At 44.3% G+C, this 24,969-nt stretch overlaps 3 protein-coding genes across 9 annotated transcripts in view; 1 reads left to right on the top strand and 2 right to left on the bottom strand.

The window, feature by feature from the left end:
- Positions 1-267: 267 nt before the first annotated feature.
- LOC135538808 (group XIIB secretory phospholipase A2-like protein) lies at positions 268-3,098 on the bottom strand. 2 transcript variants are annotated; one of them, XM_064964742.1, is made up of 4 exons: positions 2,843-3,098; positions 1,839-1,915; positions 971-1,136; positions 268-630 (listed from the first exon to the last, which is right to left on the bottom strand). In XM_064964742.1, the coding sequence occupies exons 1-4, from the start codon at positions 3,096-3,098 to the stop codon at positions 512-514; spliced, it is 618 nt and encodes a 205-aa protein (XP_064820814.1). In that variant the 3' UTR covers positions 268-511. The 2 variants fall into 2 exon arrangements, with proteins under 2 accessions (XP_064820814.1, XP_064820806.1); XM_064964734.1 differs by having other exon boundaries at positions 1,827-1,915.
- Positions 3,099-3,200: 102 nt separating this feature from the next.
- On the top strand, positions 3,201-16,186 carry LOC135538771 (mucin-2-like). Of its 6 annotated transcripts, none has more exons than XM_064964689.1 (12): positions 3,201-3,291; positions 4,030-4,144; positions 4,298-4,429; positions 4,889-5,084; positions 5,178-5,528; positions 5,680-5,796; positions 5,973-6,087; positions 6,326-6,387; positions 6,544-6,683; positions 7,070-8,724; positions 8,823-8,922; positions 16,041-16,169. In XM_064964689.1, exons 5-11 carry the CDS (start codon positions 5,325-5,327, stop codon positions 8,882-8,884), a joined length of 2,355 nt encoding a protein of 784 aa, XP_064820761.1. In that variant the 5' UTR covers positions 3,201-3,291; positions 4,030-4,144; positions 4,298-4,429; positions 4,889-5,084; positions 5,178-5,324; the 3' UTR covers positions 8,885-8,922; positions 16,041-16,169. The 6 variants fall into 6 exon arrangements, with proteins under 6 accessions (XP_064820761.1, XP_064820769.1, XP_064820774.1 ...); XM_064964697.1 differs by having other exon boundaries at positions 3,205-3,291; positions 4,027-4,144; XM_064964702.1 differs by lacking the exon at positions 3,201-3,291 and adding an exon at positions 3,303-3,770.
- A 3,888-nt stretch (positions 16,187-20,074) lies between these two features.
- The window catches only part of LOC135528690 (integrin alpha-X-like), a 35,577-nt gene continuing 30,682 nt past the window's right edge, over positions 20,075-24,969 (bottom strand). Inside the window, 10 exon segments of the mRNA XM_064957801.1 lie at positions 20,075-20,233; positions 20,330-20,440; positions 20,539-20,568; positions 20,672-20,785; positions 21,820-21,945; positions 22,067-22,108; positions 22,211-22,318; positions 22,554-22,632; positions 22,735-22,812; positions 23,764-23,843. Of these exon segments, the coding sequence (XP_064813873.1) occupies positions 20,075-20,233; positions 20,330-20,440; positions 20,539-20,568; positions 20,672-20,785; positions 21,820-21,945; positions 22,067-22,108; positions 22,211-22,318; positions 22,554-22,632; positions 22,735-22,812; positions 23,764-23,843 (927 nt within the window).

Consider the following 24,969-nt stretch of genomic DNA (forward strand, 5'->3'; position numbering starts at 1 on the left):
GTCCTGTTTCACTTTGTATCTCAGGACTAAGAGTGGAGTAATGTATAATTTCTACGTAATGGGGCTAATATTTTTTTAAATCATGAATTAAGTTATGGCGAGACAAAACACATTTGAACTTAATAGAAAATGTGTGGCAGTCATCTTTGTAAGTTCATGTACAGTATATTTGTGTGCATTCTGTGTTCCCCTGTTTTCAGGAAGAGATGCAGTCTGAAGCACATGGCATTCTCAGATTTTCCACAACTCAAGAAGACAAATACAAGATTGTATTGTAGTACATGTTTTTTTGCAGATTTAAAAAATAAACCCAACAATTATTGCATATATACAGCACTTGTTCTGTTAAACAAAACCAAGTAAAACACACCAAATAAATTACACAAATAGCCAAGTCGCATCTCCAGCAGTCATTTGGAGTGACGTATCCCATATAACTTGGTGAATAGGAAGCTGTGCATGTGTTGTGTGCATATATATGCAAGTGTGTGTGTATGTCTATAACCCTAATTTAAAGCTCATCCCTCTCCTCTCCTTCACAGAGGCAGGCTTCCCTCTGGCTATTCATGTAGGGCCTGCAGCCCAGAGTCCAGACTGTGTTGAACAGGGTGTCAGCTACCGTCTCACAGGCTAGAAGGTAAAGAGGGACATGGGGATGAGCAATAATTACTGGCCTATTTAAACATCTTGAGCAAAATATCAATACGGCTGATGAAAGTGCTATAAAGTTCAGGTATAGGACTGTAGGTGTAATCTGTGGCTCTGTATGAAAGTGTACAAGCTGTCAAATCTTTGATTTTTCCTTAATTCCTTGCACCCCCTCAAAGTTCATTGGAGAAAGTTTGAGGGGAGGGGCATTGGCGCCTCTTGCACTGGACTTTGAGAGGGAGTTGAGGAATCAAGGGCTTGACGGCTTCTACACTTTTCAGACTGTGGAACTTTCCATGTACACTGCATCAGGTTGACTGACCTTCGACCTTTGACATGAAGCCCAGGCTCTTCTTGAGGTCAGAGCAGATGCTGTGGAGACACCAGCGGAACTTGGAGTCGCAGCGGTACTTGTTGGAGCCGCAGGTGTCGTAACACATATCCAGCTGGTTGCAGCACTTAGTCATGGCAGGGATACCCAGATCAACCTTGATGGAACAGGACAAGTGTGGTGAGTGTGTGTGCATGCGTGCTATGATGGTGTTATACACTGAGTGTACAAAACATTAAGAACACCTTCCTAATATTGAGTTGCACCACCTTTTGCCCTCAAAACAGCATCCATTTGTCGGGCATGGACTCCACAAGGTGTCGAAAGCATTCCATGGGGATGCTGGCCCATGATGACTCCAATGCTCAAGCTGGCTGGATGTCCTTTGGGTGGTGGACTATTCTTGATACACACAGGAAACTGTTGAGCGTTTAAAAACCCGGCAGCATTGCAGTTCTTGACGCACTCAGACCAGTGCGCCAGGCACTTAGTACCATACCCTGTTCAAAGGCACTTAAATCTTTTGTCTTGCCCATTCGCTGTCTGAATAGCACTCACTAACAATCCATAGCTCAATTGTCTTGAGGCACCTGTCTCTTCCCCTTCATCTACATTGATTAAAGTGGATTTAGCAAGTGACAATAAGGGATCATAGAGTTCACCTGGTCAGTGTTCCTGATGTTTTGTACACTCGGTGTATGTGCACTGTTCAATCTGTATATTATTGGAGTTGTATGACCAATGTACTATTTTGATTTGCATTCTATAAAAAGACTTGATTGTTGAAATGTTTCACTGAGCATTAAAGTGTGTGTGCGTGTGTTTCCAATCATCTATATATGCATACACTATTGGGTACCGGAAGGCCTAGGAAGTAGGAGCTGCATCCGTTGGGCTCCTGCATCTGGTAGTCAGGGCGAGGAAGAGCAGCTTTACCTGAGGTAGAAAGAATGTTAGAGTTCAATTCAAGAAATGCCATGAGGAATATTTGAATTCCACTTATGTTTTTAAATTCTAATGAGGAAAATGGGAACTGGAATTTCCGTTTACTTCATAAATTGACTGAATTGACTTGAAATGGAACGGAACCCAACCTTGATCGCCATTCACACTTGATTGACCAACTCAGCAAAGGCAGCCCACTGGGCACAGATGTCAATTCAAAGTCTAATCCACATTGGTTCAACGTAATTTCATTGACATGATGTTGATTCAACCAGTGTGTGCCCAATGGGAGGTTGGATGTCCGTAAGTTATGTCAGACAACAGACGTTGTTGTGGAAGATTATCAGTTCATAAATGGTGGTAACCAAAACAGGGTCCATGGTCAATACAGGTAAAGTCCATGGACATATGATATCAATGGTGAAGACTACAGCCGAGCTGTGACTCGCTGACTACTTCACACTTTACCTCTGCCAGCTATCTCTCCTTGCTCATAGTCCACTGACTAAGGTGCATTATCAGATGTGAGGTGATAAAGGTTATTAGTAATGTAAAATGAATTCCTGGTATAAACTCTCCCTCATCAGTTATACGGCATTCTTGCATTTAAGAGTTTGAATGGCTTTAACATGAGGATATGTTAAGACTTCAGAAAACCTTAATGTCCATGTTTATCTTCATTGTGTACCATCTCCCTAATCTATAATGGATCTCTACCTGCTGGATAATCATTACACAATTTGAATTTAGGATCACATGGAAGCGGTCTGTACAAAACAGATTATCTCGGCTAACTAATCACAAGCCTGGTCTAGATCTAGATGGACTTGTTTAGCTAACTCCTCTGACTATCGTTGGCATGCCACGCATATGATACATGTATGATAGGCTAGCCAGAGGACTTGGTCATGTTCTTACCATATCGACAGCGGTACTGGCACACTCCATCGCGTCCGCCCATAAGCTCCAGCATGGAGTCAAAGTATCCATTGACGGCTTCAAATCCTCCCCTAACGGAGTTCAGTCCCCACTCGTCCTCATCCTCTGCCTGGGAGGGGTCGACAGGGGCCTGGCTTGGGTCCACTGGTGCAGGTTCCTCAGCGTCCTGGGAGAGGGTCCCCTGGATGGAGAGGCCCAAAACCAGAAGGAGAGCAAGGGAGGCCCAGTGTGTCATATTGAGGTTCAGAGAAGCGAAGGGACAGCTAGGGACACAGCGTTGATGATCCACAGAGTTCAGCTGGAGGAATGAGAGAAGCACAAACACAGAGAGAGAGGGAACGAGACAACTCACTCTGTCCTGTCAACCGGCACCCAGACCTGGACTTTGAGCTCGACACCGGGACAGCCTCCACTGTGGAGGAACGAAGGTCAGCTCCTATCTAGATTGTATTTATGTTTTAAAGGTGCCCAAGGTGTGCTATATTTATCTGTTAGTAATGTTAATGTGCTTCATTGTAATTATATTGGTCTCAGTCAAAACACTATGGTCCTATAAAGACTGATGATCTGTCACCAATTTTGACTATAACAATAGACTGGTGATTGTGGCATGAAACAGTCAACCTACTAATTGTACTTCACACAAATGATGGTTAGAAAAATAATCAATGCACTGCATTACTAGACATTACTTATTCAACAAATTCAAAGATAACATAGGCAAAGCTTGGCCCAGAGACCTAATGGTGTCATGAATACGACTGATAATTATCTTTCAACATGTTATCGTGCTGTATAACGTGCACTTCGATAAGTACTACTTCCGAAGGAACGCAATGGCAGGTAGGCGGCGACGTAGTGCACACGTGCTCGGAAGTAAGCAAGGAAAACGTAATGTCGTTCTCTGGTGAGTTGTTTGTTTGGTGATAGCACTGGCTTCGTAATCGAAATTATATTTTGGGAGTACTTGTCATGGAAACATGTTTGTGCTGTTCGCTCATCTAACAAGACGAACCGTTTGCAAGTGAAGTGAGCGAGCGTCAAGATAGTGGGGTGCAGGTGCACGTTAGCAAGCTACCTGGCTAGCAACTGCAATATATAACTATGGCCTAGACACATTTTGTAGTGGTCATGAATTAATAACCACTCATTTTTATTTTGAGGAGACGAGAATGCCTACCCGACACAACAGTGTATGTCAGCAACATGGCATTCACCAGCCTTTTTTTCAAGTCTTCCAAACAAAGAATTTGACACGGCGCCTTGTGAGCCGAGAGAAAGGTAAGCAACTATAATACAAGTAGTCATTATTTCTACTGTCTCTCATTCTATGCTGGATTAATGTAACTAGCTAACTAACATAGTCATGTGTTTCAGCTTTAAATTGGAGTACATAGCCAACTGTGAGAATTGATTGTATCCAATTTTTCTCAGATTTCAAAGGGATGAAAGGCAACTGTAACCAGTTAAACTGGAGGTGAACGAAAGGGATGCCCAGTCCAGAAAGTGGCCATTGCAAAGGTGTCAGCAGAGTGGCCCCAGAAGAGGAAAAAAGGGGACCAACAGGTGAATGTGTCATGTACTAAACAGATGCTGAATAGGCAAATTCAGAATGGAGAAGTTTTTTGCTAAACATTGACATAAGCCTAACTAACATGTGCCTATCTTGCGTTTGTGTAGAGCTTTGTACTACTAGGCGAATTGCATACCACATAACTGTAGATCAGGCCTCTCCAAACCTGTTCCTGGAGCGATACTCTCCTGTAGGTTTTCGCTCCTATCCCAGTTGTAACCAACCTGATTCAGTTTATCAACCAGATAATTATTAGATTGAGCTGCGCCAGATTACGCCAGGAGAGCTACCGTCCTGACAACCTACAGGACGGTAGCTCTCCATCAACGTGGTTGGCGAGCCCTACTGTAGATTAAAAAGTTAGTATAGAAATAGGCCACAAACCATTACCATTTGGTATTGCCCCTTTTGATTTTGTGTTATAACGTTACCCTTTTTGTATTTTTCTGCAGGAGCAGTGTGGTCAGGCCAAGAAAAGTAAGCTCCATAAATGCCCAACACAATCTTATAAAGACTTTGACTCTGTGGCCCGAGACTACAACATGGTGAAGTGTGATTTCGAGCAACCAGGCTTTGACTTCCGAAGAGACCTGGACTTCTACAGTGATAGCAAGGAGGGTGCATCCCCAGGTCATGCTACAGAGAAGGGTGGGTTTTTATGGATTAACCCTTTACTATTAGCAATGCATTCAGACTTTAAAAGGTGTGTAGGATATTAATTTCATTTAACTTTTTCCACAGATCCTGATCAGAACAAGGATGTTCAAGGTGTAAACGAGAAGATAGGACGGGAGCAGAAGAAGCAGCGATGGGAGCCCCAGCAGCAGAGACTTGACAGCCAGAGGCAGAGGGGGAAACTCTGCCAGGAGGGGTGGGGATTTTACCGGAATGGGTAGACGCGGAACTAACCAGCCCAGAGACTTCTCCAACAGGGGCGCAGGTGGTTCCAACAGGGGCGGAGAGTGGAGCAATAGAGGCCAGGGCTATGACAAGAGGGGTGGTTTTCTCAGAAGAGGTGATTGGTCAAAGCGAGGCACTGACCGGTCACTTAGAGGTGGCCGACAGTTCCCAAATGATGTACGTTTAACACTGGTAATTCAAAATGAAATCATGCTTATTTCCTTGTCAATATCCATAGGAATGTAATTTGTAGCTTTACGATGTGCTCGGTTACAGCTAAGGTTCCCAAGTCAGTGATTTCAGTCTAATGTACATTTTCACAGCTGATTTCAACCTCTTCCAGGAAACTTTGACTGGAAAGGGGAAGAAGAACATGACAAAGGAATTCAAAGACCAGAATGCTTTGGAGATTGACGGAAGGTTAATCTGTCGACATTTCCTCAGGGGAAAGTGCATAAAGGCAGGTTTCTGTATTTTATTATTAGAAATTGTAACAATATTAATGGGCACTTGTCTTGAACCTAAACCCAATATATTCAAATGATAGTCAGGTATGTTTTGTTGACTTCTTTTACAGTAAATACTGTCACTGGCCTGACCATTTTTATAGAGACCCCAACTTTTTTTGTTTTGCAGGGTGATGACTGCCAGCTAGAACATGCTCTGGATGTCAACTACTCGATCAACGAAGTGTGTAAATTCTACGTCCAGGGATCCTGTTCGAAAGGAGAGAGCTGCATATACATGCACAATATCCTTTTCTCAGCTTATTCTAAATGTCCCTTATGTATTGGTTGCCACTGGGTGGGTGAGGGGGGAAATGACTGTACTCTGTTTTTAGTACTGTTTCCTTGTGTATCTGTCCTACCTCTTGTTATATTTTGTGAAAAACTTCAAATTTGATCACAAAATACTAACTTAACAACAAAATGGCTGCCGTAGGGGTAGCTGCAGATGTTTTGTCTTTATTTCCTTGACCAAGTACCCACAGAGGTTTCCCCTGCAAGTGCTTCCATACTTAAGAGAAGTGCTACCAAGGAGACCAGTGCAGGTTTTCCCATGAACCCCTGACTGAGCTAACCAAACAGCTACTGGAGGCAGTCAGTAACTGTCTACCCTGAGAGACACTCCTGCTCTTACACAGACTGACATATTGGTGCTCCCTGTTACCATTATCTACTAACTAGGGCTTATGTCTCCTATGCAGGCATTGAAGAGGGACAAGGACATTGAGGAACTGGCTAAAAACGACAAGTCAATCAGCATGGAGGAGCCAGTGGCCACAAAGGAGTCGGCGACAGCTGAGGAGACAAAGCCTGGCATTGACATATTCCTGAATCCTCTTAGGTTAAGAATACGAGTGCACGCGCACATGTTTCTTTTACTGTCCTTGTGGGGACCGAAAATGTATTGTCATTCATTTTCCCTAACCCTTAATCCTAATTGTAACCCTAAGCTTATAATAGCTTAAGTCCTCATCGGAACCTGAGAAATGTCCCCACGAATGAGTATTGTCCTTCTTTTACTAGCCCACACACCACAGTATTAGAATAGTAAGCATAGTTAGCCCCCCGAACCACAGTGGTGTATTAGAATAGTAAGCCCCCCGCAACACAGTGGTGTATTAGCATAGTAGTGTATGTATGTGGTTGAGCGTTACATTTTACACTTGATAGTAAATCAACGTTATTCACTAGTGTTTTATTGATTGGCTACATTTGTCTGGATTTCAGGCCAAACTTTTACAACAGCTCATGCCCCTCTGAGCCACATGCTGAGGAATGTACCACCGTGTATCAGAATGAAGTGTCAGCTGAGGTCGTGGAGAAAGAAATTGCCCCTCCTACAGCGTCCGTTTGGTCTCCTGATCCTCCCCAAAACTCTGGCTTTAAGGAACCGGTTTCTTATTCAGTTGAGGCTGTGCTTGGGTCCCATAGGCCCCTGGATAAACCCTTCCGGAGCTTCTTTGCAGCCTCTATCAGCCAGACCTCACAGACCCAACCAGATCCCCCCACAACTACATTAGTTCCTCCAGACTCTAGCCACCCTCGTGATCCACCCCTAAACTCTATATGCAGCAAGAGAAATGTTCCTTATTCAGTTGAAGCTGTGCTTGGATTCCAGAAGCCTGAAGAAAAACCCTTCACACTCTCCACACAGATCCAATCAGATCCCCCCAGCACTACATTAGTTTCTCCAGACCCAATTAGTTTGTCTGATCCTCGTCTAAATAAGAGGCAGGCTTCTTATTCAGTTGAGGCTTTCTCTACGGCCCAGAAGCCAGTGAAAAACCCCTTTTGCAGTCTCTTTGCAGGCACGATCAGCCAGACCTCCACTACACCTCTCATACAGAACTCTGCTAATTCACCCATCAACACCCCAGGATGTAAGGGACTAGCTTCGTATTCAGTTAAGGCTGTTCTAAAGTCCCACAAGCCTGTGGATAACCCCGTCCGCAGCCTCGTTGCAGGCCCCATCACCCAGTTCTCTCGCCACCCTGATATACAGACCCAACTAGATCGTCCTAGCACTACATTAAATCCTCCAGACTCCATTCGGCCCCCTGATCCTCCTTCAGTCTATAAGAGGCCGGCTTACTATTCATCTAAAGCTGTGCTTGGATCTCCTAAACCTTTGAAACCATCCTTCAGCAGCCTCTTTGCAGGCCCCATCAGCCAGAAATCTCCCCAACCTCCCACACAGACCCAACCAGATTCCCCTAGCGCTATATTTGGTCCTTCAGATTCTGCGCCTCATGCAGGCTGTAAAAGGCCGGCTTCGTATTATGTTACGTCTGTGCTTGAGCCCGAGAAGCCTGTGGAAAACCCCTTCTGCAGCCTTTTTGCAGGAATCATCAGCCAGACCACTCTCGACCCTCCCGCACACTCTCAAAACTCCCCAGGTTGTAAGGCACCAGCTTCTAACAAGCCCATGGAAAAACCCTTCCTTAGCCTCTTTGCAGGCCCCATCAGCCAGACAAACCTCCCAGACAGATGCAACCAAATCCCCCCAGAACTGCAATTGGTCCCCCAGACCCCACTCGGTCTTCTGAGCCTCTCCCAGTCTGCAGGAGACGGACATTCTCCGTTGAGGCTGTCAGTGAGTCCCAGAAGTCCATGGAAAAACCATTCCGTAGCCTCTTTGCCGGCCCCCTCACACAGACCTCCACTTCCGGCAAATCCAACACAGACCCAACCACATCCCCCTAGAAATTTCACTGGTTGTAATAGACCAGCTTCTGATTCAGTTGAGGCTATGCTTGAGACTCAGAAGCCAGTGGGAAAACCCATCAGCCAGACCACCCTCCCTGACCCTCCAACACAGACCCGGCCTTATCCCCCAATAGTTGAGCCTAAACCGGAGGTGCCAGACCCAACACCGCTCACCGGTAAGGGCCTGCTTTACTCAATACAATACTTTAAAATGTCCCTTTGCGGGAAATGCAACTATATTACTGACATTTCATCACCACTTCTTGTCCTCGAGCCATCCACAACCCATTCTGTTCTGAGGACCCTCTTCCTACGCCTGAGCCCATGCCGCCATGAGGGGGAGCAGGCGATCAGTAACAGCTGCAAAGATCCAGGTACAGTCGGACACATCATGCTACAAGTAGTGCATTTGTATTGTAAGTTTGCATAGTTTTTTATTTTATTTCACCTTTATTTAACCAGGTAGGCCAGTTGAGAACAAGTTCTCATTTACAACTGTGACCTGGCCAAGATAAAACAAAGTGTGACACAAACAACACAGAGTTACACATGGGATAAACATACAGTCAATAACACAATAGAAAACTATATGCCGCATGTGCAAATGAGGTAAGATTAGGGAGGTAAGGCAATAAATAGGCCGTAGTGGCGAAGTAATTACAATTCATTTACATTACATTTAAGTCATTTAGCAGACGCTCTTATCCAGAGCGACTTACAAATTGGTGAATTCACCTTCTGACATCCATTGGAACAGCCACTTTACAATAGTGCCTCTAAATCATTTAAGGGGGGGGGAGAAGGATTACTTTATCCTATCCTAGGTATTCCTTGAAGAGGTGGGGTTTCAGGTGTCTCCGGAAGGTGGTGATTGACTCCGCTGTCCTGGCGTCGTGAGGGAGTTTGTTCCACCATTGGGGGGCCAGAGCAGCGAACAGTTTTGACTGGGCTGAGCGGGAACTGTACTTCCTCAGTGGTAGGGAGGCGAGCAGGCCAGAGGTGGATGAACGCAGTGCCCTTGTTTGGGTGTAGGGCCTGATCAGAGCCTGGAGGTACTGCGGTGCCGTTCCCCTCACAGCTCCGTAGGCAAGCACCATGGTCTTGTAGCGGATGCGAGCTTCAACTGGAAGCCAGTGGAGAGAGCGGAGGAGCGGGGTGACGTGAGAGAACTTGGGAAGGTTGAACACCAGACGGGCTGCGGCGTTCTGGATGAGTTGTAGGGGTTTAATGGCACAGGCAGGGAGCCCAGCCAACAGCGAGTTGCAGTAATCCAGACGGGAGATGACAAGTGCCTGGATTAGGACCTGCGCCGCTTCCTGTGTGAGGCAGGGTCGTACTCTGCGGATGTTGTAGAGCATGAACCTACAGGAACGGGCCACCGCCTTGATGTTAGTTGAGAACGACAGGGTGTTGTCCAGGATCACGCCAAGGTTCTTAGCGCTCTGGGAGGAGGACACAATGGAGTTGTCAACCGTGATGGCGAGATCATGGAACGGGCAGTCCTTCCCCGGGAGGAAGAGCAGCTCCGTCTTGCCGAGGTTCAGCTTGAGGTGGTGATCTGTCATCCACACTGATATGTCTGCCAGACATGCAGAGATGCGATTCGCCACCTGGTCATCAGAAGGGGGAAAGGAGAAGATTAATTGTGTGTCGTCTGCATAGCAATGATAGGAGAGACCATGTGAGGTTATGACAGAGCCAAGTGACTTGGTGTATAGCGAGAATAGGAGAGGGCCTAGAACAGAGCCCTGGGGGACACCAGTGGTGAGAGCGCGTGGTGAGGAGACAGATTCTCGCCACGCCACCTGGTAGGAGCGACCTGTCAGGTAGGACGCAATCCAAGCGTGGGCCGCGCCGGAGATGCCCAACTCGGAGAGGGTGGAGAGGAGGATCTGATGGTTCACAGTATCGAAGGCAGCCGATAGGTCTAGAAGGATGAGAGCAGAGGAGAGAGAGTTAGCTTTAGCAGTGCGGAGCGCCTCCGTGATACAGAGAAGAGCAGTCTCAGTTGAATGACTAGTCTTGAAACCTGACTGATTTGGATCAAGAAGGTCATTCTGAGAGAGATAGCGGGAGAGCTGGCCAAGGATGGCACGTTCAAGAGTTTTGGAGAGAGAAGAAAGAAGGGATACTGGTCTGTAGTTGTTGACATCGGAGGGATCGAGTGTAGGTTTTCAGAAGGGGCGCAACTCTCGCTCTCTTGAAGACGGAAGGGACGTAGCCAGCGGTCAGGGATGAGTTGATGAGCGAGGTGAGGTAAGGGAGAAGGTCTCCGGAAATGGTCTGGAGAAGAGAGGAGGGGATAGGGTCAAGCGGGCAGGTTGTTGGGCGGCCGGCCGTCACAAGAAGCGAGATTTCATCTGGAGAGAGAGGGGAGAAAGAGGTCAGAGCACAGGGTAGGGCAGTGTGAGCAGAACCAGCGGTGTCGTTTGACTTAGCAAACGAGGATCGGATGTCGTCGACCTTCTTTTCAAAATGGTTGACGAAGTCATCTGCAGAGAGGGAGGAGGGGGGAGGAGGATTCAGGAGGGAGGAGAAGGTGGCAAAGAGCTTCCTAGGGTTAGAGGCAGATGCTTGGAATTTAGAGTGGAAGAAAGTGGCTTTAGCAGCAGAGACAGAGGAGGAAAATGTAGAGAGGAGGGAGTGAAAGGATGCCAGGTCCGCAGGGAGGCGAGTTTTCCTCCATTTCCGCTCGGCTGCCCGGAGCACTGTTCTGTGAGCTCGCAATGAGTCGTCGAGCCACGGAGCGGGAGGGGAGGACCGAGCCGGCCTGGAGGATAGGGGACATGGAGAGTCAAAGGATGCAGAAAGGGAAGAGAGGAGGGTTGAGGAGGCAGAATCAGGAGATAGGTTGGAGAAGGTATGAGCAGAGGGAAGAGATGATAGGATGGAAGAGGAGAGAGTAGCGGGGGAGAGAGCGCGAAGGTTGGGACGGCGCGATACCATCCGAGTAGGGGCAGTGTGGGAAGTGTTGGATGAGAGCGAGAGGGAAAAGGATACAAGGTAGTGGTCGGAGACTTGGAGGGGAGTTGCAATGAGGTTAGTGGAAGAACAGCATCTAGTAAAGATGAGGTCGAGCGTATTGCCTGCCTTGTGAGTAGGGGGGAAGGTGAGAGGGTGAGGTCAAAAGAGGAGAGGAGTGGAAAGAAGGAGGCAGAGAGGAATGAGTCAAAGGTAGACGTGGGGAGGTTAAAGTCACCCAGGACTGTGAGAGGTGAGCCGTCCTCAGGAAAGGAGCTTATCAAGGCATCAAGCTCATTGATGAACTCTCCGAGGGAACCTGGAGGGCGATAAATGATAAGGATGTTAAGCTTGAAAGGGCTGGTAACTGTGACAGCATGGAATTCAAAGGAGGCGATAGACAGATGGGTAAGGGGAGAAAGAGAGAATGACCACTTGGGAGAGATGAGGATCCCGGTGCCACCACCCCGCTGACCAGAAGCTCTCGGGGTGTGCGAGAACACACGTGGGCGGACGAAGAGAGAGCAGTAGGAGTAGCAGTGTTATCTGTGGTGATCCATGTTTCCGTCAGTGCCAAGAAGTCGAGGGACTGGAGGGAGGCATAGGCTGAGATGAACTCTGCCTTGTTGGCCGCAGATCGGCAGTTCCAGAGGCTACCGGAGACCTGGAACTCCACGTGGGTCGTGCGCGCTGGGACCACCAGATTAGGGTGGCCGCGGCCACGCGGTGTGGAGCGTTTGTATGGTCCGTGCAGAGAGGAGAGAACAGGGATAGATAGACACATAGTTGACAGGCTACAGAAGAGGCTACGCTAATGCAAAGGAGATTGGAATGACAAGTGGACTACACGTCTCGAATGTTCAGAAAGTTAAGCTTACGTAGCAAGAATCTTATTGACTAAAAAGATTGAAATGATACAGTACTGCTGGAGTAGGCTAGCTGGCAGTGGGTGCGTTGTTGACTTTGTAGGCTAGCTGGCAGTGGCTGCGTTGTTGACACTACACTAATCAAGTCGTTCCGTCGAGTGTAATAGTTTCTACAGTGCTGCTATTCGGGGGCTAGCTGGCTAGCTAGCAGTGTTGATTACGTAACGTTACGTTAAAAGAACGACAATAGCTGGCTAGCTAACCTAGAAAATCGCTCTAGACTACACAATTGTCTTAGATACAAAGACGGCTATGTAGCTAGCTAGCTACGATCAAACAAATCAAACCGTTGTACTGTAATGAAGTGAAATGAAAATGTGATACTACCTGTGGAGCGAAGCGGAATGTTGACCGGGTAGTTGAAGTTCAATTCGGTAGACGTTGGCTAGCTGTTGGCTAGCTAGCTAGCAGTAGCTCCTACGTTAAGGACGACAAATAGCTGGCTAGCTAACCTCGGTAAATTAAGATAATCACTCTAAGTCTACACACTCTAAACTACACAATTATCTTGGATACGAAGACAGCAAAGACAACTATGTAGCTAGCTAACACTACACTAATCGAGTCGTTCAGTCGTTCAGTTGAGTGTAATAGTTCCTACAGTGCTAGTAGACGGTGGACGATAGCTAGCTGTTGGGCAGATAGCAGTGTAGACTACGTAAGGACGACGAAATACGATAATTACGCAATTATCTTTGATACAAAGACGGCTATGTAGCTAGCTAAGAAGAAATTGCTAAGATTAGACAAATCAAACCGTTGTACTATAATGAAATGTAATGAAAATGTAATGAAAATGTAATGAAAAGTTATACTACCTGCGGACCGAAGTGTAGATGCGACCGCTCGCTCCAACCCGGAACCGGAAGTTTAATTCAGCAATTAAACACTGGAGTGATAGATGTGCAGATGAAGAATGTGCAAGCAGAGATACTGGGGTGCAAACAATATGAGGATGAGGTACTTGAATGGGCTATGTACAGGTGTAATGATATGTAAGCTGCTCTGACAGCTGATGCCTAAAGTTAGTGAAGGAGATATGGGTCTCCAGCTTCAGTGATTTTTGCAATTCGTTCCAGTCATTGGCAGCTGGAAGGAAAGGTGGCCAAAAGAGGAATTGGCTTTGGGGGTGACCAGTGAAATATACCTGCTGGAGCACGTGCTACGGGTGGGTGCTGCTATGGTGACCAGTGAGCTGAGATAAGGTGGGGCTTTACCTAGTAAAGACTTGTAGATGACCTGAAGCCAGTGGGTTTGGTGACCGAATATGAAGCGAGGGCCAGCCAATGAGAGCATACAGGTCGCAGTGGTGGGTAGTGATGGCACTGTGATAGACTGCATCCAATTTGCTAAGTAGAGTGTTGGAGGCTGTTTTGTAAATTACATCGCCGAAGTCAAGGATCGGTAGGATAGTCGGTTTTACGAGGGTATGATTTGCAGCATGAGTGAAGGATGCTTTTGTTGCGAAATAGGAGGCCGATTCTAGATTTAATTTTGGATTGGAGATGCTTAATGTGAGTCTGGAAGGAGAGTTTAGTCTAACTAGACACCTAGTTATTTGTAGTTGTCCACATATTCTACGTCAGAACCGTCTAGAGTAGTGATGCTAGACGGGCGGGCAGGTGCGAGCAGCAATCGGTTGAAGAGCATGCATTTAGTTTTACTTACATTTTAGAGCAGTTGTATGGCATTGAAGCTCATCTGAAGGTTTGTTAACACAGTGTCCAAAGAAGGGACAGAAGAGTTCAGAATGGTGTTGTCTGAGTAGAGGTGGATCAGAGAATCACCAGCAGCAAGAGTGACATCATTGATGTATACAGAGACAAGTCGGCCCAATAATTGAACCCTGTGGCACCCCATAGAGACTGCCAGAGGTCCGGTCAACAGGCCCTCCGATTTGACACACTGAACTCTATCTGAGAAGTGGTTGGTGAACCAGGCGAGGCAGTCATTTGAGAAACCAAGGCTGTTGAGTCTGCCGATAAGAATGTGGTGATTGACAGAGTCGAAAAAGCCTTAGCCAGGTCGATGAATACGGCTGCACAGTATTGTCTCTTATCGATGGCGGTTATGATATCGTTTAGGACCTTGAGCGTGGCTGAGGTGCACCCACAACCAGCTCTGAAACCAGATTGCATAGCGGTAAGGTACGGTGGGATTTGAAATGGTCGGTGATCTGTTTACCTTTGCTTTCAAAGACCTTAGAAAGGCAGGGTAGGATAGATATAGGTCTGTAACAGTTTGGATCTAGAGTGTCTCCCCCTTTGAAGAGGGGGGATGACCGCGGCAGCTTTCCAATCTTTGGGCATCTCAGACGATACGAAAGAGGTTGAACAGGCTATTAATAGGGGTTGCAATTGCGGTGGATAATTTTAGAGAGGGTCCAGATTGTCTAGCCCAGCTGATTTGTAGGGGTCCAGATTTTGCAGGTCTCAGAGATCTGGATTTGGGTGAAGGAGAAATTGGGGAGGCTTGGGCAAGTTGCTGTGGTGGGTGCTGCCAAGTGGAAAGCATGGCCAGCTGTAGAAAAATGCTTCTCGAAATTTTCAATTATTTATCGGTGGTGACAGAGTTTCCTAGCCTAGCACTTCCTCCCAGCTGCCCACTGCACTCTTATTCGCCATGGACTTTAGTGTCCCAGAACCTTTTGGAGTTTGTGCTACAGGATGCAAATTTCTGTTTGAAAAAGCTAGCCTTTGATTTCCTAACTGCCTGTGTATATTGGTTCCTAACTTCCCTGAAAAGTTGCATATCGCGGGGGCTATTCAATGCTAATGCTGTACGCCACAGAATGTTTTTGTGCTGGTTAAGGGCAATCAGGTCTGGAGTGGTTCTACATTTTTTGAATGCTTATTTCAGATGGTGAGGAAAGCACTTTTTTTCTTACTGATCCGTGTAAGCAGTAAAGTGGGAACAGGCCAATTGGCAAAATGGGTATTGTAGCCCAAGAAGTGGCTGATAAACCTGTTCAGCTAGCTGGGAGATGGGCTTAGCACGAGGCGAGCGCTTGCTTGCTCCGGGACAGAGACGTTAGCCAGGAGTAGCCACTCTGATAGCAGCTAGCTAGCTGCGATGATCCAGTGTAAAGGTTCAGAGCTTGCGGTAGGAATCCGGAGATGTGGGAGAGAATAAGCAGTCCAATATGCTCTGGGTTGAATCGCACTGTGCAGACTGGCAGGAATTGACCGGGCTGAGGTTAGCTGATGACCGCTAGCAGTGGCTAACTGACTACTAGCTAGTAACTAGTTAGCTAGCTAACTTCTGTTGGGGGTTCCGGTTCTAAAGTATAGAAAATAGCAGATCCATACCACATTGGGTGAGGTGGGTTGCAGGAGAGTATGTTGAAATTGATGTAAAAAAATATTTAAAATGTATACAAAAATAATGTGTGTGTGTGTGTGTGTGTGTATATGTACATGAACATGACAGACATCTGACTGCTACGCCATCTTGGATGAGACGTGATGTTTTTTATATTTATTTTCTCTCACCTACTTCTGCTAAAATATTTAGAATTTTTTTGACTCTTGGTGTGTATCAAAATATATTCAGGATTGTGTCCGTTACTGTTGGAAGTGTGTCAGATCTGTTGTGACCCCTATCAGGAGGTGATGGCCTGTGTTCCAGTGAAGACAAAATCACCAGAGGATCTACTTCCACAGGACAGCAGAGCCAGGAGGTGGTTGAGGAGCCGGAGAGTGAGCGCGAGGAGCCAGAGAGTGAGCGGGAGGATTGCCTTCTGAGGGATGAGCTGTTGGTGATTCCATTAGTGCCTTACGTGCCACTTGGTGACCCTTGCCAGGCTGATATCACCCTACCACGGTCCACCTTTGCCCGGGATGTGGTGTGCTCCTTTGAAGACCTTGCCCCTCTTCCTCGCCCCTCACTCAATCATCAGCCGTCTGTCCCTCTGGCCTCCCCCTCTGAGAGAACATCAGGTCCTGCTGCTGGACTGTCCGGTCCTGCTGTTGGACTGTCCAGCCCTGCAGGACTCAGGCCACAGCCTTCCCCACAGGACTCCAACTCTCAGGAGGCTGCAGGAGAGCATCTCATTCCCTCCAGGAATTCAGGTAGAAGTCGGGTCCAGGTGGATACCCCCGGCGTTCACAACCTTCCAATCCAAGCGATGGTACGGATCATTCGACGTAACACTGATGTACAACCACAGCGACGTTCTGGACAAATGAGGTGGCAAAAGTGACAACGTGGGTGACAAAAAAACACTGAAAGACCTTTAAGACTTTTGACCCCACATCATCTCCCTTCAGACAGTAACTGCATTTGGACTATGGCTCATATTGTATGCACTGTCGGTCAATGGACTACACACCAAGACTTACACAAACACTTGGCCTTCATATGAATGCTTTTGCTCTAGTGTATTTTCCTGCTAACAGATCAGAACAGCAATTAATTGCAAACATGATTGTGTAAAATGCAAGAAAACAATTACGCGCGCACACAACCCTCCTTAACTCCATTTGATAAAATGTGTTCCTCCCATTGATATCATTACTTAGCAACAGCTAATGTTACTGAATTGTCAGCCTAGTCTGTCTTGGTGAGAATTGTTTAGGGATTTTCTTAGATGAGGCATGTTGATGTTTTTTTACAGAATAAAATGTACATTGATTATTTAAGGTTAAAAAAAGCAGAAAGTAGAAAGTATTAGAAAGTATTAAAGCAGAAAGTAACATATTGGAACAATTAGTTAACTAGTAACAACTAACCGTTGCCCTCTTCCTCCACTGCTGCCGACTACATTTCCTCTTATTTGCTGAGTGACCAATGGAATGTTATTACACTCAACTGATTCTTATTCTCATGTGGAAAATGTAATTATTTAAACTAATTCTGCACCAGTTCTGCTTTGCATGTAGGGCTTCTCTTTTCTTATAGTAAGGTACAGTGCTGCGAAAAAGTACTTTGATGCATCTGGTGGACATAAGGCATAGACTCTTTGCATTCAGGTGGAAGTCATTAATTGTCAAAGAAGCAGTCCGCAATGCTATGTTGGGGGAGCCGCACTAGGCTGTGGTGCGTTCTGTGTACCACGTGAGGTCAATATTTAACTCCTGTGTTGGTTTACCGTGCAGCGGTACAAATGGAAGTACACACAGACTCCGAATAGCTAGTTGAAAAGCAAAGCACGTGTATGGAACAGAAAATGCGGGATAGACATTCGGTAAAATAAAACTCATATGCATCTGGTGGTCATTAGGCTTCTAAGGCTGAACCAGCAGAGTTGCTGTATTGTATGCACTTTAGAATGTTTTAATTACAGTATATGGCCCCCTTCACTTTCACATTCAAGTCTCACAGCCTTGGATTTTGATGCATTTGATTGAACTTTTATTTGTGAGTCACATTATTCAGAGCCCCCCCCCCTCCCACACACACGGTAAACAATAAAATAAATGACAGTTCATTTTTATGTATTCATCCCTAGGTCAATACTTGGTTGAACCACCTCTGGCAGCTATTACAGCCAGTAGTATTTTCAACTCTAACTTTGCACACTGTAATAAAGCAGTATTTTCCCATTCCTCCTTGCAAAATGCCTCAAGCTGTGTCAGGTTGTGGAATGGTGGACTGCAATTTTGAGGTCTTTCCACAGATTTTTGATGAGATTAAGGGACTGAGCCGCTCAAGGACATCTATTTTCTACTCCAGTATTTCTCTAGCAGTGTGCTTTGGATCGTTTCCTGTTGAAAAAACAAACTTCCACAGTTGTTTTTTGGAAGAGAGGAGCAAGTTTTTAACCAGCATTTCTATGTATTTTTGCATCAATCATGACAATATTGCCAGTCCCTGTTGCTGGAAAGTCACACATCCCACTTAGCGTTCAGGCCAAAATGTTCCACTTTAGTCTCATCAGATCACCAGACATTCTGCCACAACTGCAGCATCTTCTAAGGGATGTTTTGCGAACTCTTTGCAGACAAGGATTTTCGAAAGTCAGGGCTCCTTCCTTGCCACTCCCATAAAGATCATTTTTGTAGAATGCCTTGGAGTTTGTTGATACATCATCATACATTGCAGCCACTGACTGAATGAGTTACATTAGAGTCCCAGTTGGCTTCACAGTAGCTTCCCTCAGTGCCTTTCCTGTCCGGCAGCTAAGTTTAGAGTGGGGGCCTGATCGAGTGTCATGGTAGTTTTTTTCCATTCGGACTGCACTGAGCTCAAGGGACTTTCAGTGACGTTGAAATGGTTGTGTACCCTTCCCCAGATTTGTGCTTCTCTATAATCACATCTCTGACTTGCTCTTTCTTTTGAAAGAGAGGGAGAGGGGTATTTATCCTTACAGATTCATTTAAGGTGGGTGATCTATACATTTCTTACACAGGTGGAGTCCAACACATTGTGACTTGAGGAAATGTATTGCACCAGAGCAAATTTAGGCTTTCAATTACAAAGGGTATGAATACCTTTTTTTTTTAAATCTGATTTCCACCATCTCACACATTGCACCTGGGCTGCCACCATGAAGACATTACAAAAGGCACATAACTAAAGTATTGATCATTTTGATCATCTCAAAGCACAAGTAATAAATCTAGCACAATTATTTATTTGTACCTATATTTAACTAGGCAAGTCAGTTAACACATTTTTATTCACTAAGACGGAAAAAAGAACCAAAAAGTTGGCGTCCACCCCCACCCAGCCAACATGTTGTGCAATAATTTGGGAGCCTGGCGCACGGTGGCTGGACTGTCATACAGCTCTATGATTAGGGTAGGACTATTCAAAACTTACTGTACACTTTTTGTATTTTTTTACACCTTCCAAAATTTCATGGATTGAATTTGGTAACTTTCAGGATGAATCAAACCACTGTTTTTATTCATCAATATATATTGTGCCTAAATGCTCTAAAGCTGTTTTTTTCCTGATTCATACTTTTATAACCCAAAAATGTCCCTAAATATACCAGTTGGCACTGAAATCGAGATGAATATGCATATTTAGATGGCTATTTTTCATTGATCCATATTCTGAACACGTTTTCTATGTATTCGAGTCTGTCGACAAATTCTAATTAAAGCTATACTGTATTTAAAGGGATGGCTTAAGATAAATGTTTTGAAAACCCTATTGAATGACAACTCCACAAGGAAATCTGTTGGCCAGAAAGTGGGAAGGTTTTCAGCTGTTTAATTAAATTAAGTGTGCCCAAGGAAACCAGGCCTCCAAAGCCTATTGCATACCTGTAAAAGTAAAGTCTGTATACCAACTACTGAGAGTTGCGTAGAAAAGGCACTTGTTTCCTAAAACTGAGTCAGGCCCCTTAGAGAATGTATGCCCTTCCCAGTATAATGGTTTGATTAATCCTGAAAGTTGCCATTCAGTAGTTCAATCCATTAAATATTAGATAAATGTACTGAAAACCCTATTGAATGAAAACTCCGTGTGAAAATCTGTTGGCCAACAAGTGGAAGGGTTTTGGGTGGTTGAATTACATGTATTCAGTGTGCATAAGGAAGCAACATAAGGTAAGTCTGAATCGCTCTTTTTTCGTTGCTTAGACTACTACTCCTTTAGCCTGCATCTGACTGACACATCCTGTTTCTCTTTTGGTCCCTCCCCTACCCCCTCATTGCTAGCGTGGAAGCCATTTTTTACTGTCTGAATGTCAACAAGGAGAGGTTGACTCCACTCCTCCACTCTCGGGCTTTGGCTGCGTCTCCAAAGCATTAGCATAGACATTGTTAGCCTTAGCAGCGTCATCTTGCTCACTCTATTCCCCTTCATTCTCGCCATAATCAGGGCTTTTTCTCTGGAAGCATCCCATCTAAGTGGAAAGGGAAAAACAATGTTGAACAGTTCAACAAAGGGTTGTTCCTTTACAATGCAGACGAAGTGGTTCTGTCGCATCATTGATACTCACCTTATACATGGCCATTGTGAAGATGAGCAGGAGAAAGAGTCCTACTCCAACTCCTGTCCCTAGTATCAGCTCTCTTTGTGGATGAATGATGATCTCAGCCTGGACATCAATCTGGAGGAATACATTTTGAGACCACGCGTTTTACGATAAAACAAGCATTTTAAAACGACTCATGCAGTAAATCAGTTTAATTCCACAAACGGAATTACCTGTGTTTGGTGAAAGCTTGTAGAGTTGTCCTAATGAGCAAAGAAATATTACAAATTGTATGCTTTTGTGAATCTTTGCTCAAGAAATATTTGTATCTTTGTTGAAGAAAAGTTTTTTTTACAGGAAACTTACCCCTGGGTCACTCGCTGTCTGGGCATATCGTTTTTTGTCATAGCCGAGTTTGACAAAACTGATAAAATTGACTGTTTCTCTGTCCCCAGTGAATTTCTTTGGCAATGACAAGCTCTGTAGAGTGAGATATTGTTAGTCAAACTTCATTAAATAAAATTGTGTGCCTTGCTTCAATTCTTTAAAAGCATTTTGTGGTAATAGTAGAAGTGTTCTGATTTAAATAGCAGAGAAGTTAGACAAACGTAGAGCTTCGTCTAACTTGTTGGGAAAGTTTGCAAAACTCCAGATGTTTCAAAGTTCAAACTAAAAGTAGTGCTTATTAGAACAGCTGTGTGATTTCAGATTTAAATAGCAGACAAGTAGTAGACCCATGTGTTTATCATGTCTAAGTTGTGGTATAAAATGCTCGGAAAGTGGTCAATGTCCGTTTGTAAAAGTTGACAGAAAAGTAACAAAGCTGCATCATTTGATAGGTAGATATCTGTTCTGATTTTAGATTTGAAAAGCAGATAAGTAGACCAAGATGTCATACCCTATACACTTTGGGGAAAATAGCTGATTTGTCAGCTAATAAGCTAGGCAAGTGACACATTCCCACGCCATACTTCCATGTTCCTGGTCTTTTGCAGGGGCTTCAAGTTTATATCATAAAATCAGATGCCTTTTATGACGTTTTTGCGATGACTATTGCGCTACGCTTTTGCCAATTTGAAGACCAGTCAAAAACCCTACAAAAGTTCAAAAACTACTAGGCTACTTGCATGGCGTCTCTTTCATGGCGTATTCAGCAGTGGGAAGTTAATGGATGAAGTTGATGCGGTTATTAAGACGTCCGTATCTCTTGATTTGTATAATAGAATGTTGCAATTCATGGGAGTCTAACAATGGAACCTTTAGACTGTTGAAGAAATCCCATGGAAGTGGGTGGAGGACAAAAAGCTCAATAGTTTAGAAGTATAATTTTATATATATCAATAAGTCCACTCTGCACATTTTAAAGTTTGAATGGCGTTTCTAGCTTTAAATGGTGTAGCGTGCTAAATAATAACTATGGCAAAGATTTAAATGTGAGATGTTTGCTGTCTGTCTCATTCATTATTAGCAGGTTACTCTGTACCATTATTTGTTGAAGTTGTCTTAATACAGACCTTTGCATGTTGATCGAGGTCCTTGAAGGAAACATTTCCAGACAGCACAAATGTAACTGTCAAAAACTTCTCCAAAAGGAAACTTTCACACTCGATGGACATGCAGTATTTTTCTGGTGAGCAGTACTGTAAACACAGTCAGAAGCAAAATGTGTGTTTCAGTAACATGATTTACTATACTGAGTTGTAACCTGATTGGATCGGTTACCAACAATGTCAAGAGTGAGTGCCATATTTGAATACTCACCTCTGTTGTTGAATTGATAACCTTTCCACATTGAGTGTGGTTCTTCAAAGAAAAGAAAGGAAACTTGTATTAGGTTGTTTCCTATTGAAAGAAATTGTGGCAGTGAAACGTCAGCATTTTTGTAGGAAATGTGAACAGTTTTACCTGTAAGACAGATATTTGGTAGTCCTTCATTTCAAATCTGTGTTCAAGCTTAGTTGGGAAAGTGAAGGTGACTGTGACTGGTACAGAGTTAAATCCCAAGTTCTGCACCTGTAAACAGTGGGACATTTAATCAACCAATGATACTAACAATAACATTTGTATAGAGATTTTATACAAAGGCATTTGTTACAAAACATAAACCTTAACTCGCAAATGAGCAAGGCTAGAGCTACAGAGACATTAAAATGTTTTTTTTTAGTATAAAAAGATCTAGCTCATTACACCCACACCGTGTGAATCACAATTTCAAGATCAGTCACAGCAATAGCAGCTGATTGTTTACCTCATATACATTCACCAGTCTTTTGGGTGATGTGTCCTCCAGAGTAAAGTTCATGTAAGTGGTGGAGTCTTGGGGAAGGCTTCAACAACAACAAAAAGATACACAAGTCACCTGGATTTTATTCAATTAACTTGGAGTCATTCTCAAACAAAATGTCAAGTATAGGCTTGTAAAGACTTACGCTTTTGCTACCAGGTCAACTGCAAATTGAACAGGGATGGTCCGGGTTAGGGAACTATTGGTTGAGTTTCCATTGTCGCTGTAAACAAAGCAAAGGTAAATGCATTTTTTGTGTACATTAATGGAATGCTATGAAGTCCTTCAGCTAATTGAGAAGAAGGTATTGAGGTTGTATAAGAAAAAGAAAGAGAAACGCACACCTATAAAGACGAGGTGCTGGCTAGCGGAGTAGAAACTTTAAAATAAAAATAAAAGAGAGCCGCACACTCTTGGAGCTCAGATGCAAAAATTTAATACCTACGATCATAGATTAATTTGACTATACAAGTTTACACACAATTACAATGGCAAAGTCACAAGAATGGCTTCAGATCAAAGTCTACGTTGAGACCGAAGGGCGCAAGGGTCTTTAAATTAAAGATCCAGGCAGCCTCTCGTTTTAACAATAAATTATCACCTACATAATTTTTACCATCTTATAACTTGTCCTTGTGGTAAAAATTATGTAGGTAAAACAAAGCGCGAATTAAAAGTACGTATCTCAGAGCACCGTAGCACCATTAGGTGTAAAAACTTGACTTATCCAGTTGCGGCCCACTTCTTGGAGGCAGGCCACTCGATTTCGTCTCTGCGTTATATTGGCATCGAACATGTCACCCTCCCTAGGAGAGGGGGTGACCTTGATAATTTATTGTTAAAACGAGAGGCTGCCTGGATCTTTAATTTAAAGACCCTTGCGCCCTTCGGTCTCAACGTAGACTTTGATCTGAAGCCATTCTTGTGATTATTGTGACTTTGCCATTGTAATTGTGTGTAAACTTGTATAGTCAAATTAATCTATGATCGTAGGTATTACATTTTTGCATCTGAGCTCCAAGAGTGTGCGGCTCTCTTTTATTTTTATATTGAGGTTGTATAAACTTAGTTTGTTTTAATCAATGTATGTTCAATACTTTGACTGCATGGGGAAATGTGTGTTTACTGGACAGATTCTCTCACACAATTCACATTGTGGAAGCATATTTTCTACCTCAGGCCGATGACGGTCATTTCCATTGTGTCGTTCCAGTTGTATGTATTCAAAATATGGAATTTACTGGTGAACACTGCCTGAAAAAGAAAATGGCATCGTTGACAAAGTCAGACTTGATTTGAAATTGGATCATAACTGTGGAAGTGGAAAATAAGTAGAAGGCATGCCTTCAGAGAGTATTCATACCTGTTGACTTATTCCACATTTTGTTACAGCCTGAATTAAAAATGGATTAAATAAAAAAAGCTCACCCATCTACATACAATACCCCATAATGACATAGTAAAAACATGATTTTAGGTTTATTTTTGCAAATTTATTGAAAATGAAATAGAGAGCTCATTTACATAAGTATTCAAGCTCACATTTCCGGTTCCGGTTGGAGCGAGCGGTCGCATCTACACTTCGGTCCGCAGGTAGTATAACTTTTCATTACATTTCGTTATAGTACAACGGTTTGATTTGTCTTATCTTAGCAATTTCTTCTTAGCTAGCTACATAGCCGTCTTTGTATCAACGACAATTGCATATTATCGTATTTCGTCGTCCTAACGTATCTGCCCAGCAGCTAGCTAAGCAGCTAGCTAACATCCACTGTCCACTAGCACTGTAGAAACTATTACACTCAACTGAACGACTCGATTAGCGTAGTGTCAGCTAGCTACATAGTTGTCTTCGCTGTCTTTGTATCCAAGATAATTGTGCAGTTTAGAGTGTGTAGACTTAGAGTGATTATCTTAATTTACCGAGGTTAGCTAGCCAGCTATTTGTCGTCCTTAACGTAGGAAATGCTGCTAGCTAGCTAGCCAACAGCTAGCCAACCTCTACCGAATTGAACTCCAACTACCCGGTCAACATTCCGCGTCGCTCCACAGGTAGTATCACATCTTTCATTTCACTTCATTACAGTACAACGGTTTGATTTGTTTGATCGTAGCTAGCCAGCTACATAGCCGTCTTTGTATCTAAGACAATTGTGTAGTCTAGAGCGATTTTCTAGGTTAGCTGGCCAGCTATTGTCGGTCTTTCAACGTAGCTAGCCAGCTAGCCCCCGAATAGCAGCACTGTAGTAACTATTACAGTACAACGGTTTGTTTTGTTTGATCGTAGCTAGCTAGCTACATAGCCGTCTTTGTATCTAAGACAATTGTGTAGCCTAGAGCGATTTTCTAGGTTAGCTGGCCAGCTATTGTCGTTCTCTTA

The sequence above is a fragment of the Oncorhynchus masou genome, chromosome 5 (genome assembly GCF_036934945.1).
Source record: "Oncorhynchus masou masou isolate Uvic2021 chromosome 5, UVic_Omas_1.1, whole genome shotgun sequence".
In the NCBI taxonomy this organism is placed as follows: domain Eukaryota; kingdom Metazoa; phylum Chordata; class Actinopteri; order Salmoniformes; family Salmonidae; genus Oncorhynchus; species Oncorhynchus masou.